At 42.1% G+C, this 13,802-nt stretch overlaps 2 protein-coding genes across 2 annotated transcripts; one reads left to right on the top strand and one right to left on the bottom strand.

The window, feature by feature from the left end:
- The first annotated feature begins 314 nt into the window (after window positions 1-314).
- LOC115743894 (5'-3' exoribonuclease 4) lies at window positions 315-9,860 on the top strand. Its single transcript, XM_030678885.2, has 22 exons — window positions 315-671; window positions 1,437-1,539; window positions 1,607-1,683; window positions 1,763-1,954; window positions 2,114-2,233; window positions 2,352-2,414; window positions 2,501-2,632; window positions 2,710-2,874; window positions 3,064-3,141; window positions 3,588-3,674; window positions 3,959-4,039; window positions 4,853-4,948; window positions 6,052-6,122; window positions 6,497-6,625; window positions 6,723-6,799; window positions 6,896-6,936; window positions 7,018-7,092; window positions 7,600-7,751; window positions 7,858-7,965; window positions 8,039-8,114; window positions 8,352-8,434; window positions 8,726-9,860. The coding sequence occupies exons 1-22, from the start codon at window positions 465-467 to the stop codon at window positions 9,411-9,413; spliced, it is 2,901 nt and encodes a 966-aa protein (XP_030534745.1). The 5' UTR covers window positions 315-464; the 3' UTR covers window positions 9,414-9,860.
- Window positions 9,861-10,275: 415 nt separating this feature from the next.
- On the bottom strand, window positions 10,276-11,308 carry LOC115743896 (rubredoxin). The gene has a single exon (XM_030678888.2). It carries the CDS (start codon window positions 11,099-11,101, stop codon window positions 10,484-10,486), a length of 618 nt encoding a protein of 205 aa, XP_030534748.2. The 5' UTR covers window positions 11,102-11,308; the 3' UTR covers window positions 10,276-10,483.
- Window positions 11,309-13,802: the final 2,494 nt, after the last annotated feature.

Below are 13,802 nucleotides of genomic sequence, written 5' to 3'. Positions count from 1 at the left end.
TATATCCTGTAATAAGACATTGCAAGCACGATAGTTCTTGAAAAGAGAAAGTTGTGTCTAAAGCTTAATCGGCACGTAAAGTGGAATTAGACATTTATTGTCCTTTTTAGTTATTTGAAATTACGCAATACAGGTTCGCGATGGGAGGAATTCTGACAGATTATAGGTACATCACGAGCTTGGTATGAGATAGGTTAAAAGGACAATATTTCGACCGAGTTAATTCAAAATTATCCGATCCAAGATTATCCAGGTGCCAGCAGCCAAACAGACCAAATCACCGTCCTCGGCCCGCACCAACTTTGACGTTTGACCCACCCACACGCCAACTCGCGGAGCGAGCCCTCGCGCCATCACCGCCCAGGGCAGATCTCGAACCGTCTCAAATCCTCTCTCTCTCTCTCTCTCTCTCTCTCCCCGAGTTGACTCACCAGAGCAAGGCCCATTCATTTCGAAGACGCATCATGGGCGTTCCCGCTTTCTACCGGTGGCTCGCCGATCGGTACGCGAGTTCGATCGCGGAGGTCGTGGAAGAAGAGCCGTTCGTCGACTCGAACGGCGTCGCGCGGCCAATCGACCCTTCCAGGCCCAACCCTAACGGAATGGAGTTCGACAACCTGTACCTCGACATGAATGGGATCATCCATCCTTGCTTTCACCCCGAGGGCAGGGTACGTATTGTGTTTCTCCTCGCGCGCCTGTGTTTTCGAGTTCTTGTGAATTTTGGTGGTCTTGAGCTGGAATTGCGAACGGTTTTCTTTTGGAGGTCAACTAGATGTTAAGATGAATGGCCTGGTTGATTCTTCTTTGAGAGGCTACTAGGTGAATGTTGGAAATGGAGTCTTTTTTTAAAATTTGGTCAGTCTTCCACATATACGCGCATTAGGTGTGCGTGCGAGTTTTTTTGTGGAATATACTGGGTGATATTGGCTTTGCATGGAAATATTGCTTGGGATGCTTATGATTTAGGTGAGACATTGGAGTATGTTTGGTTTGTGCTTGCAGATAGATGCTTCTGCGTGGTTCTGACGATTTTGGCTCGTCTTTGTATTTCAACTGATGAAATATGAGAGAGAGAGAGAGAGTAGTTGGGTCTGAGGACTGCAAACATTTATGCTTCGGGGATGTGAAGGGTTTGGCAGTAGCCACATTCACTAGGAATTGTTATTTAGCTTTGCGAGGATTCTTCTGTAATAAGTAAAGCAGGTTGTAGCAACGACCAACCTAAGGTGGGAACTAGCGGGAGCTAATGCCCCTGGGTACATGGTGTAAGTTATAGTAAGTTTATGCTAACATATATGAAGCTTGGCCTAAAATTTCTTTTTTTTTTTTGCCCCCCGAGTTAATGACTTTGCAAATTTTTTTGTCTCAACGTATCATCTGTGTTTTACTTCCTCATAGAATATCTCCGACTTTAACTTTATCTGATTGTGCAGCCTCCTCCTGCTAGCTATGATGACGTCTTTAAGGCAATATTTGATTATACTGATCATGTCTACTCATTGGTTCGTCCTAGAAAGCTTCTTTACCTGGCAATTGGTAAGCTTCGGTATTGTATTACCCTCCTCATTGACCACACAGATTAATCTAACTGAAAAATATGCAGATGGAGTCGCACCAAGAGCTAAAATGAACCAACAGCGGTCGCGGCGTTTTAGGGCCGCAAAAGATGCAGCTGATGCGGTAATGTTTCTCAAGTTGCCTTATAATTCTTGATGATCACATTATTTTCAAGATTTTGACCTCTACTTCAATCAAGCAGGAAGCTGAAGAGGAACGGTTGAGGAAAGAATTTGAGGCTGAGGGACAAATTCTTGCTCCCAAGGAAAAGCCAGAAACATGCGACTCAAATGTCATTACTCCTGGAACTCAATTCATGGCAGTTCTTTCTGTTGCACTTCAATATTATATACAAGTGAGATTAAATCGTTATCCTGGCTGGCAGCAGACAAAGGTTTGGGCGACATCTTATTTAGTATCAGCTTTCTTAGTACCTTTGACATTGGACAATTCCTGGCCCATGGAGTAATTCATCTCTATTGGGGAAAACTCTGTTTTCAGGATTCTTTCTCTCTATATTTATTTATGCGGCTGCATTGGATGATTCTTGAAGGTTCTTCTTTCTGATGCAAATGTTCCTGGGGAAGGAGAGCACAAGATTATGTCATATATACGATTGCAAAGGAACCTTCCTGGTTTTAATCCGAACACTCGGCACTGTCTTTATGGCCTGGTAAATATTTTTTTTACACTGCCTCTGTACTCGTAGCTATCCCTCTTCTGAGCTGGTTACTTTAGAGTCCTCTTGAGTTACCATGTGTTGATTATCTGATCTGGTTCACTGTAATCAGGATGCTGACCTGATTATGCTCTCGTTAGCGACACATGAGATTCACTTTTCAATACTCAGAGAGGTATATAGATTTATCCAATTTCATTATGCGTTTGTGGGATTCAGCGGGATCTCATTTTCTGTTTTTTATTTTTAATAAATCTGCAGGTGGTCACTTTCCCAGGACAACAGGAAAAATGTTTTCAGTGCGGCCAAGTTGGTCATCTGGCTGCTGAATGTCGTGGCACGGCTGGCAATGAAATGGCAAATGATATTCCCATCCACAAGAAGAAATATCAGGTTTGTTGGACTCTGATTTATATGTTCAGTCTCTTCCTCCTCTCTTTTCTTTTGCCTAACTGTTTGTAATGTGGCAGTTCCTCAACATTTGGGTACTCCGGGAGTACTTGCAGCATGATCTGGACATTCCGGACCCTCCGTTTGAGATTGATTTTGAAAGGATAGTGGATGATTTTGTATTCCTATGTTTCTTCGTTGGCAACGACTTCCTTCCACATATGCCTACATTGGAGATTAGGGAGGTATGTCACATCTAGGTCCTTTGATCACTATTCTGAGTGGCAGCAATCATGACCTAAGATGTTAACAGCTTTTTGCCTAAATAGAGACACGATTTCATCCTAACCTGATGGTTTTGCTTGGGTTTATTCTGTGTGCTCTATAATTATGTGGATTTAGAATGCTCATTGTGCATCTATCTGTTTCTTCAGGGTGCTATCAATTTACTAATGTTGGTTTATAGGAGGGAGTTCACTGCCATGGGAGGTTACCTTACTGAAGCAGGCGAGGTAGTTTTCATTGTGCATCCTTTGATATGCAGTTTCCAGTTGGGTAAATATTGTGGTTGGATGATGAATTCGTCGTTTGGTTGCTCTACTACAAGTTCTTTGCGTTTTGTGTTCTTGTTTGTTGAAGAGCTTATTTCTTCTTTAAAATGTGGTTGCCACAAGGCTTTTCTTGTAATTTTTAGCTTCCATTCAGTATGATTTTGGAAAGACATTTTCTTTTTTGGGCGGTTGCTTCTGTTTTTGTTATAGCTCTTGTGAATAAACATCTCAAAACAGTTAGTACATGCAGAGTCTATTTTTTCGTGATTTCTTTTTTGGTTTTGGTAGAAAAGCCAATGCAATTTAGTTTGTGATGGTTGTGTGAATCCATTAGTCTTTTCATTTCTTGTAAAATTTAATGTATTGATAGTATTTGATGAGAAGTTTAATATCTTTTTCGTGTTCAGGTCTTGTTAGACAGAGTAGAACATTTTATCCAGTCTGTTGCTGTTCACGAAGATCAAATTTTTCAGAAGCGGGCTCGTATACAGCAGGTACTGTTAATATCCTTGGTCATTTATGAATGCTATAAATTCAATCATCTTTGTAATGCAGCATGTGATGGAGAATTTGAAGAACGATGCAAATGCTTTCAGTTCCTTTTGGTGTTATTCGCGGAACAAGTGGAGTGGAAATAGCTTTCTTGTTCCTAATTCCATTGAAAATAGTCGTTCAGGGCTCATAATCAATTGAAAACCGTGACACTTTTAGTACGGACTAGTGAGTGCAAATGCTGTTATTCAGTCCTAATTGACTTTATGCTTGACATTCTCTCTAGGCACTGGAGAATAATGAAGAAATGAGATCTAGATCAAGAAGAGAGTCGTCAGACAAATTACAAAGTCCAGCTGTTGACAAGGTATGCAAAGAGTTGGTTTTCACCTTAACGTGTGGTACGTGAATATTTTCTGTTTCACAGTTTCAGCTGATTAAGGAAATTGAAATGTGGCAAGTCATGATTTTTGTAATGAATAACATTGATGAAGTTTTGTTTGGGCGGGGACTATTATTGAGTTTAAATTAGTTCTTTGATTGGAGGCTCGGATTTAATGAAGGGATTAGGTGAAAAGATGTGCATTTAACATGTTGAATGTACTAATCTTTACGTGGCTCCTTGTATATCTTCCTGGCTTTGGTTACTCCCAACTCTGTGTTCAGTAGATGTTAGCATTCTTTAATTCTTGCTCTGTCTAACCAAAAGTATAACCTTATATAATGAGTGATATTTTATGGAGTCCAGTGTGTACCGTACATGAGCTTGAATGGTATTGATGCTACTCTCTTTTGGGGGGCCATAGTATTTTTTCTATGTTCATCTTTGCTTGCGTGCCTTTGTTTTTATTTTTTCTTTTCTTTTCTGGGATAAAGCAGATGGGAGAAGTTAAGTTTCACATGTTGTGCTAGTGAACTGTGATTCTTTTTTTCTGCATATTCTCAAGTCAACACGTTCTGAATAAAGATGCTAATTTTTAAATGTTTTGAAGAGAATGATCTATCTTTTACATGTTCTGAGTAGTCAGAGAAATTGAGAAATTTGACTTTTTGGTATGTTTCTTGTGGATGAGTTATATCCATTGTCAGTTACATTATTAATATCTCAATGGAAAACATGAGAAGCTTTACATGCTGAATAATCAATTCTTGAATTTGATACACTATTATTTGAAGTCAGGTTAGATTAGGGGAGCCTGGATACAAGGAAAGGTATTATGCAGAGAAATTTCACGTGTCAACGCCGAATGAGATAGAGAGAGTTAAGAAGGAAACAGTAAGTGTTTTGTTGTATCTTGAAGCTTTCAGTTTGCTTTCTTTAATATCAGTGTTATTTCTCATAATTGATTTGGTTTTATTTCGCCTTGGTCGTCTTGGTAACATAGAATTTATATGTTTTGAAGTGTCCTGTGCTTATTTCACTTGATATTAATATTTGTAATTGTTTTTGGCATGGAATTAGTTTGTGGATGGTAGAGCAGTCTTCAGACTCTGAATCTCTTAATAGCAGTACCTTTACATTTAGATGTTTATTTGGACTGCAACTCTGTGTGAATGTGGAAGTTACGTAGCTTTGAGCAGCTGTTATGAACCAAGAGGGAAGTTGTTCTTTTTACGTCAATTTCCATATACAAGTGTTCTTTTTCATGGAGATTGTTTTGCTTGGTGATTTCTTTGGAAAAAGGATCTGAATAGCATTTGGTCAGCTGCATTTGAACTTTGAATGAGGCTAATTTATTTTCTGCTTATCTTAGGCAACTTTAAGTATGACAGATATTCTGGACGAAATGTTGTAGGGCATTTGCTTTTCTTTCTATCTTTGGGTGAAAGGGTAGCGGTCAACTAAGCTGCAATGTTCTGACTCTAAGGATTTTAGGAACGGCTGGAACATTCTGGCTCCATCATTTGTTCAAAAGGGTTTTTGGTGAACTAAGCTGGTGCTATCTGAGCAAATAGATGTTTTGAAGTATTTCAAGTAGTTGCTTATGTATTTGAGTTTGGTCTTTGCTTGGTTCAAATCCATATGCCACTGGGTGCCAAATTTGAGGGTGATAGAAAAGAGTGGGAGCTTCCTTGTGGCTTGATCTTTTCGTGAGTATAATACTCGCTGGGATTTTTCATGTTTGCAGTACGTATCTTTAGCATTGTAAATATATGTCATGGACTTATCGGTTAGATGACTTCTCGTAGTCAGATGCTTCAGTTTCATTCCAGTTCCTTATTCCAGATTGTGTGGCCTCCTCAGTGCATTTGCCCTGAGATAACTGTTAATTTATCTTGTTCGTGAAGTTCTAGATTGCTAGTATTTTCCTACCTCTCTGACTATTACGACTGCAGCTTTGTATCGAGGTTAATGGTTGATGGCATTCTGCTTTGTAGGTTTTGAAATATGTTGAAGGTTTATGTTGGGTCTGTTGGTATTATTACCAAGGTGTTCGATCCTGGCAATGGTGAGTTTTACCAATAAGGTCTGCATTGAGCAATACTGATCCATCTTGACATGCCTTCTAATAGCACTTATCTGATCCCATTGCCTTAGAACGTGCTTATAAACTGTGCATGGTGGACAATACTCTGAAGACCTACTGCTGGGATATTGAGCGAAAATCTTGTTATTTTGTTTAGTCAGATGAATCCTGCATGCTCCATTTCCTGGGTAGCTTTACTCGAAATGTATATAGGCCTACGACACTATGATTTCCCTACTGTCATTGCTACTGTTAATATCAGTTGCTATTTGGATTGTCATGCTACGCTAGTTGTTTATTAGCTTTTTAATTATTTTGTATCTGAATTATTGTAAGTTGTAAGCATACTCGCTCAGGTACTATCCATTCCATTATGCTCCCTTTGCTTCTGATCTCAAGGATTTAGCTGGTCTGGAGATCACATTCTTCGTGGGCGAGCCTTTTAAGCCATTTGATCAGCTCATGGGAACCTTACCATCTGCAAGGTTTCTTTGTTTGCTCTTGATAATATTGAGGACCGTTCTATTAGCCCTTTTTGTACTTCAAATTTTCTGCTTAGACAACTCATATCTGGTGTTGCAGCGCAAGTGCTCTGCCAGAACAGTACAGGAAATTGATGACGGATCCTTCCTCACCAATCCTCGACTTTTATCCTTCAGGTATACTAACCAGGAGCAGGTGATGCTTATCAATGCAACTCTCTCTATCTCTTTCTCTCTCTGTCTCTCAACTTTTCCTTGTTATTATGTTGACAGATTTTGAGATTGACATGAATGGAAAGAAATTTGCATGGCAGGTATGGTCTAACTTGTCCTGACATTGTTCTTGTTGTGGCTATCTTGTGCGAATAATGGAAAGTATATTTTTCTTGAATCAGGGTGTTGCCAAATTGCCGTTCATCGACGAGAAGAAATTGCTCACTGAAACGAGGAAACTAGAAGTTTTTTTAACAGTGAGAAAGTTCTTATCTTGAATTTTATTTTTCTTAACCTGACTGGACTGTTGTAGCTCATTTCTATCTTTTTGTAACTTGAGATTTTCTTCCGTGTATTGACATTTATTCAACATGCTCTTTTGCAAGACTTATATTGGATCAAATGAGTTTCTTTAATTACTGCCCATTCTGAGTTTTTGGTTCAGGGCGCTTCCATGCTTCACTGTTCTTTAATATTCTGGCAAGGATATTTTCCTACTTATTTGGAGACCATTACTTAATCAATACTGAGCTTAGCTTAGGGTTTGAGGCAAGGAGTATCATGTTCTTTGGAGGTGGAATTTGTAGGCTGACTTTGTTGAACTCCAAGAGTCATCCATGCCGTTTCCGCCTTTTGATTTTCTTTTTGTCCAACGTCAGCTCGTGATTTTCTTATGTGGCATTGTTATCTGCAACTCCTCTGTAAATTGAATTATCCTTCTCCTGATGCTCGAGAACGCTCACAGTTTGACTTGGTTTATATAGGAGGAGGAGCAACTTCGGAATAGTGTGAAGTTCGATTTGCTCTATGTTCATGAGGTTCATCCTTTGTCTCTGCAAGTTTATTCGTACTACCAACTAAGCTATCATCTAGGGCCATATGAAAGATATCCTGTACCGATTGACACAAATGTTAGGTCAGTAAGCCTCTTTCTTACATGGAAGTTTATGAGTATATTTTACGAGGCTTCCATTGTTTAACTTTTTATTCTGCTACATACATTTTTTGCCAATCTTTCACAGCGGTGGAATGAACGGATACCTCTGGCTAACTGAGAGGAATGCACTGACCAATGTAGTAGTTCCTTCACCTCTCCATGGATTGGAGGATATTGTGAACAATCAAGTATTGTAAGTTGCTTTTTTGCTTTTGTAATTCTTGGGCAATAAACTCGAATTATTCACAATCCCTTTTGCTTCGCAGTAATGTTACTTATCTCAATCCTGTAAAGTGCAAGCACATCCCCAGGCCGCCTGTTGGTGCTGTCATTCCTCCCAAGGTACATGATGCCCTTAATAATAAAAAATAATGGGAAAAACGTTATGTGCATTATGTAGGGCTCTGTGTTTGATTTTACTTGAGGCTTTTTCCCTTTCTACATTTTCGTGATATATCAATACGGCTGAAAAGCGCAGGTCATTTCATGTGGGAAAACCTTTTTCAGGTCAATGTTTAGGTCTCTTTATATTGGATGTTGTGACGAGAAAATGGATGGCTCACTTGTTCGCTTTTGTAGGTTTTAGGACCTTTGGATATCAAGCCATTCCCTGTGTTATGGCATGATGATAACAGTGGTAGGCGCCAGCAGGGAAGAGAAAGGTGAGAGTGAATTCTGATGTTCTTGCTGTCTCAGTTAATATCTCTATCCATTGTTATTTCTGCTGCTGCATTGGTGGTTTGTATCACTTTAGAGGCTTGTGGTGCAAATATGTTTTGCAGTTGAGAATGAACTTGAAACCAGGGACATTTGGAAAATCTTTTTTGGTTACTCCTGCAGGTTTTGAGTGTGTTTGTGGATTCTTTGGAGAACCTTTTCCCCTGTTCTTTCTATTTGGAGACGACTCTCTCTTTTCTCCCCCCAGTCTAAATGCGGTGCTTGTAATCTTGTAGGCCATCAGTACCTGGAGCAATGGTCGGTCCAATGCTGGGAGAAGCAGCTCATCGTCTTGTCAAAAGTACACTAAATATCAAGTCCAACAACAGTCAATCCTCCGGTATCTTGGAACCACCACGCAATCATAACTTTCTGGGATATTGCGCATTTAATAGACCGAGACCAGCTGGTCCCTCTGGGTACGAAAGGGGCTTCAGTGAAGATCCCCACCACTACTATGGGGACTACAACTACAATCAAGGCATAGTTGGGAATTCGAGATATCCACCTTCATCAAATGGTTGGCAAGGAAGCAAACAGTCTGCGAGGACAATGGATAGATCTCAAAATCAAGAGCAGCATAGGATTTTAAGGAATGGAATGTCTGCTTTGGCAGTTGAAGATAGTGTCAGAATTAAACAGAATGTCCCGATGTCACTAAGGACCCCCAATCCTGGGCATTCTTTACTCACACCCGATCAGGCTATGCAAAATGTGGGCCCCCCGCCACCCCCACCCACCAAATGGATCAGCAAAGTGAGTTCTGGAAATGGAGTTCATAGGGAACAAGGAGCTGTTGCTGGAGGAGTATCGGAGAAGCAGGTAAAAACGGTCTATCAGGTGAAGACACGGGTGTCAAATGAGACGTCAGGTATGGAAAACCAGCCATCTTGTCAAAACGCATCTGATCTTCCTCCTCCATAGAGCTCCTTGGTATCTCAATGGTTTATCTCTAATGAAACGACAGTGTTTCACGAAACATGTCTAAACCAGCAAGATCTGTGGAGTTCTTCAGCTTAATGGGATATCGAGCCGCTCAAGCTCCAGTTCTCATACCGATTGCTGGCGGGTAATTCTGAGAAAATTACCTGCTGATTGATTCCTTTGGGGCAATTGTGGATACAGAAACTTAACCAACCTCTACTTATTCTTCAAGAGGTCTATATTTATAATCTGCACTCTACTGTGGAGGAGGCGTTCCTGCTCACAACGGAACCTAGATTTATTGGCTGTTGGACCACACTTATGTGTCATATCCGCAGGAGATGGTCATCTGTAGGATTTATTTAATTCTCCGGTGTTGTAAAATGCTGTGATCTATTATTCATCTTCAGAGATAGTGGTTCTAGGGAAATTATCAGTTGTAGATCATCCATGGTGTTGTTAGAAAATCGGGATCGATGGGTATCTGTTGATGGACCATGGTCGATGCTTATGTCTCTTCCACTTGGCTTTGCCTAAATGCCACGGGAACTTTGCAATACGCTTTAATCCCTGGAAGCCCAAGCAGAGACTTCATGACCAGCGGCTGTCCCCCACTATATTTGATCTTTGCTAGGCTCTTTCTCTGAGATTGTCATCTTAGCTGTTAAGAGCCATCTAGCCAAGACATTAACCGATGTCGGTGGTGCAAAGGTTTTTTCGGGCCGGATGGAGATTGGCCCTCAAGTGCAAAGGCACGCTTTCTACCACTCGAAACGAGTGGTTTGCTGCTGCAGATTTTGCATCCTCTGTACTTGGCAATCCTCAAATCGAAGGAGATGTTGCAGGATCGACAAGATGGTAATTATTACAGAGTTGAGCTAACTCTAACTTCGAACAGCTATATAACAGTGCTATTAGCACAACTGCCCAACTCTTATTGGCGTCTCTTCTCCACAACTTTAACTTCTTTTTAAAATTCTATTTTGCACAAACATACAATGATTTCTCTTACCCAAGAGAAAAAAGAAAGAAAAGCAGGCACTGCTCAACCCGAATTCAATTTTTTGAACTTATTGCAAGAAGTAACCGGACAAGAACAGGACGAAGAAGAAGAGCAAGCTGCCGTAGATGAGCACCGCCTTCTGGCCGGAGGTGAGGGCGTTCCCGCCGAGCCCGTACTGCTGGTTCTGCGCGAACCCGGCGATCTCGACGCTCTTGCTCTGGAAGAAGCTCTTGGCCGCCCCGCACGTCGGGCACCTCCAGTCCTCCGGCATCTGCGCGAAGGGCATGCCCGGCGGGATCGGGTACGATGGGTCCCCAACCGACTCGTCGTACTTGTACCCGCACGACCTGCACTCGTAGATCCCCGTGTTCAGCACCGCGAACTTCTCCTCCAGGCGCCGCTTGTCGAAGCCCTGGTCGTCGGGGGGCGGGCCTTCTTGCTCCAGGGCGGGCGGGGACGGCGGGGTGGTCGGGGCGGGCGGCTCTTGGCTGGAGGTGGGCTTGTCTTCTTTGGAGACGTCGATGGAGCGGAGTTGGGATGGCGGGTTCAGCCTAGCCGCGAGGTGGTGGAGCTTTCTGGGGGTGCAGGGGGTGGCGAGGGAGTGGTGGTGGTGGTGGTGGGTGACAACTCTGGGGTTTGTGGAGAGGTGGAAGGAGAAGGTGGGTCTGGTGGTTGCGGAAGCCATTGATGAGCCGAGTCTAGTGTTCTTGTTGGTGTTCACTGAGGAGTTCTTGATGTTGGGCTTGCACAGGAGGTGGAGGAGGAGAGAGAGAGGGAGAGAGAGAATCCATGGAAGAAGAGCAGAGCAGGAGTTCTGTGGTTGGATAAGGAGGGACGAGCCTGCGACATTTGCGAGCCATCCACTCCCCCCGACATTTCTGCATTTCCTTTTTTTTTTTTTTTTTTGTCTTTTTTCCACTTTGCCAAGAAAACAATGGGAGAAAAATGAAGAAAAACATGAAGAACTTAAGATAGTTCAGCCCATCCATTTGCCGTTTGGAAAAAACAAAGGCGGATTTGACATCGTCTTATATAGTAAAGAAGGGGATAAGTACATCAGGGAAATCCTGAAAAATTATGACGAAAGCTTAATTGAAGCCCTAAATTAATTTCTCTCTCCTAAGTTGGCATTTTTAATTATTTTACTTTTCAAATCTTATTTAAATTAAATTAAAAGACTATGAAAATGCTAGAATTTAATTTTAAAATGCTAAATCTAGAACGAAAAAAAAAAAAAAAAAAAGGTGGCACGGGGTAAGGGCCCTCGCCGATGGGGCGCGATCGCCACCGCCCATCACCGGAGGAGCCGATGGAGGTTGCGAGGGTAGCCAATTCTCGCCAACCCTAGGCAAAGGCCTGCTATTAGGGATGAGCAAGATGGATTGATCGAATCGGAAACCGCTCGGACCGGCGGTCCGGTTCTTAGTTCTAGGGGACGGCGGTCGAGCTCTCAATTCTAGAGAATACGGGGTTGGATAGGACCGATCAAATTATTTTTTATTTTTTTAATTATAAACATAATTATCTATCACTTCTCACCCATCGTCATTGACTTTAGTTGTTAATCCCCCACAATTTCAAATAGACAAATATCAAAGCTCTAGTCGCAACAAGAGCAAGGTTAGCTGTCCACCATTTTTTGGTCCCTTAAAATTTTCATTGTGCCTCTCTCTCTGTCTCTCTCTCTCTCGATATGATTTTTCCTTTTTGCTTGCGACTGTGTTTCGGTTCCTTCCTTTTCATCTCTCACCACCATGCTGCCTGCGAATTCCGAAATTTGTAAAGATGTCGGACACGGGATGGGAAGAATTAAGATTGCATTGGGATGGTAGTAAGACTGCTTCTCTGTTGCTTTGCTGAAGAACTTTGGCTTGTGCGTGACGAATCAGATTTGTTTCTTCTGCTAAAAGGTTTTATCCCAACAATGTCTTTTGGTGCTGTCCGAGGCTTTGATAAGAGTTGTGGACGGATGGAAAAAGGAACGTCGTGCTCAAAGAGAAATACGCTCGCTAATGATTCCTCTGTTGACGAGTTGGTCACACGGCGTCGAATTAGGCAAATGAGCGTTGCTTATCGTTCATCTGCTTAAAGCATGTTTGGATATTGGTCATGATACTGTGCATCATAGAGGAACAACGACCGGTTTCGAAAATTGGGAATCGATCCTTCTGGTCCGGTTTTCGATTCTTGAGTGAGACTGAACCGAACCGTGAACCAATCATCCTTACCCGTGATTCTCGCAAGGCTCGAGCGAGGCTCACATGGATTTGGGCGATGTCGACCCCAACAAGGCCTCAACCAGCTATGGGTTTTCTCAACCTAGATATGGGCGAGCCTTGCCTGGCCAAGTGAGGGTTGCTAGCCCCAGGGGAGTGCCAGCATCGCCCAGATCTGGGCAAGCCTCGCCAACCCTTGCCTGGGGCCGGCACCCAAGCAAGGGCTAGCCTCCCTCTCCTAGGGCATACAACCTCTGTTGGCCCCTCTGACAATGGGCGTTGGGCCCTGCCTTCTCTTTTTGCAGTTGCAGCTTTTTCAAAATTAAACTTTATTTTTTTTTTTTCAGTTTTTTAATTTTTTTTAATAATATTTCCATTAATTTGAAAATGTTGCGTCATAATTTTTCATTAGACAAACTGGCCGTGTTAACGGAAAGACTTGATCGCATCAATTTAACAACTTTTGTAAGTTTCAGGATTCAATCACATTTTAACAATAAATTTTAGGACTTTTCTACTGCTCATATCTCAAAAAACTACAAATAAAGGTAATATGGGCTCCGGCCATCTCCAGCACGATTGCCTGAGCCTAAATTCTGCCTATGGCTTCAATCACGGGCTTGTCACTAATCGTGGACCATGGCCCTAACCAGGGGTGAGCATGGGCCGGGTCCGGACCTAGACCCCGAAACCGACCCTGTTATAACTGGTTCTCAATTTTTAGAACCGAGAACCGACCCTGTTTGTCTTGGAACCTGTTTTGGAACCGACCCTGTTTTTCGGTCCGGTTCGAGGGTCTACTCGAAAACATGTTTTTTTTAATCAAAATAATATGAGTATTGATGAAATAAGCAATAAAAATTACAACCCACCAAAAGCAACAGTCCAAAATATAATAGATAATATGACAAGATGGAAAGAAACAGAGGACTAAGAGGAGGTGAGGGAAGTGAGGCAACCAAAGGGCAAACGACGATGGGCTAGACACTAGGGTTTCTTTTTTTAAAAAAATAACTAAAAACCGATTCTAAAATCGGTCCGAGTGGGTCTTCACCTAGAACAGGAAACCGAACGGGTTTCAACCGGTTCCCAAAAATTAGAACCGATTCTTGGGCTGGTTTGAGCAGGAACCGATTCCCGACCCTATTTTTCGGATGGGCCGATCCGGAT

The sequence above is a fragment of the Rhodamnia argentea genome, chromosome 1 (assembly GCF_020921035.1).
Source record: "Rhodamnia argentea isolate NSW1041297 chromosome 1, ASM2092103v1, whole genome shotgun sequence".
Lineage (NCBI taxonomy): Eukaryota > Viridiplantae > Streptophyta > Magnoliopsida > Myrtales > Myrtaceae > Rhodamnia > Rhodamnia argentea.
Note: the sequence above shows the minus strand (reverse complement) of the source record. Positions and strands in the feature narration are given on the sequence as shown.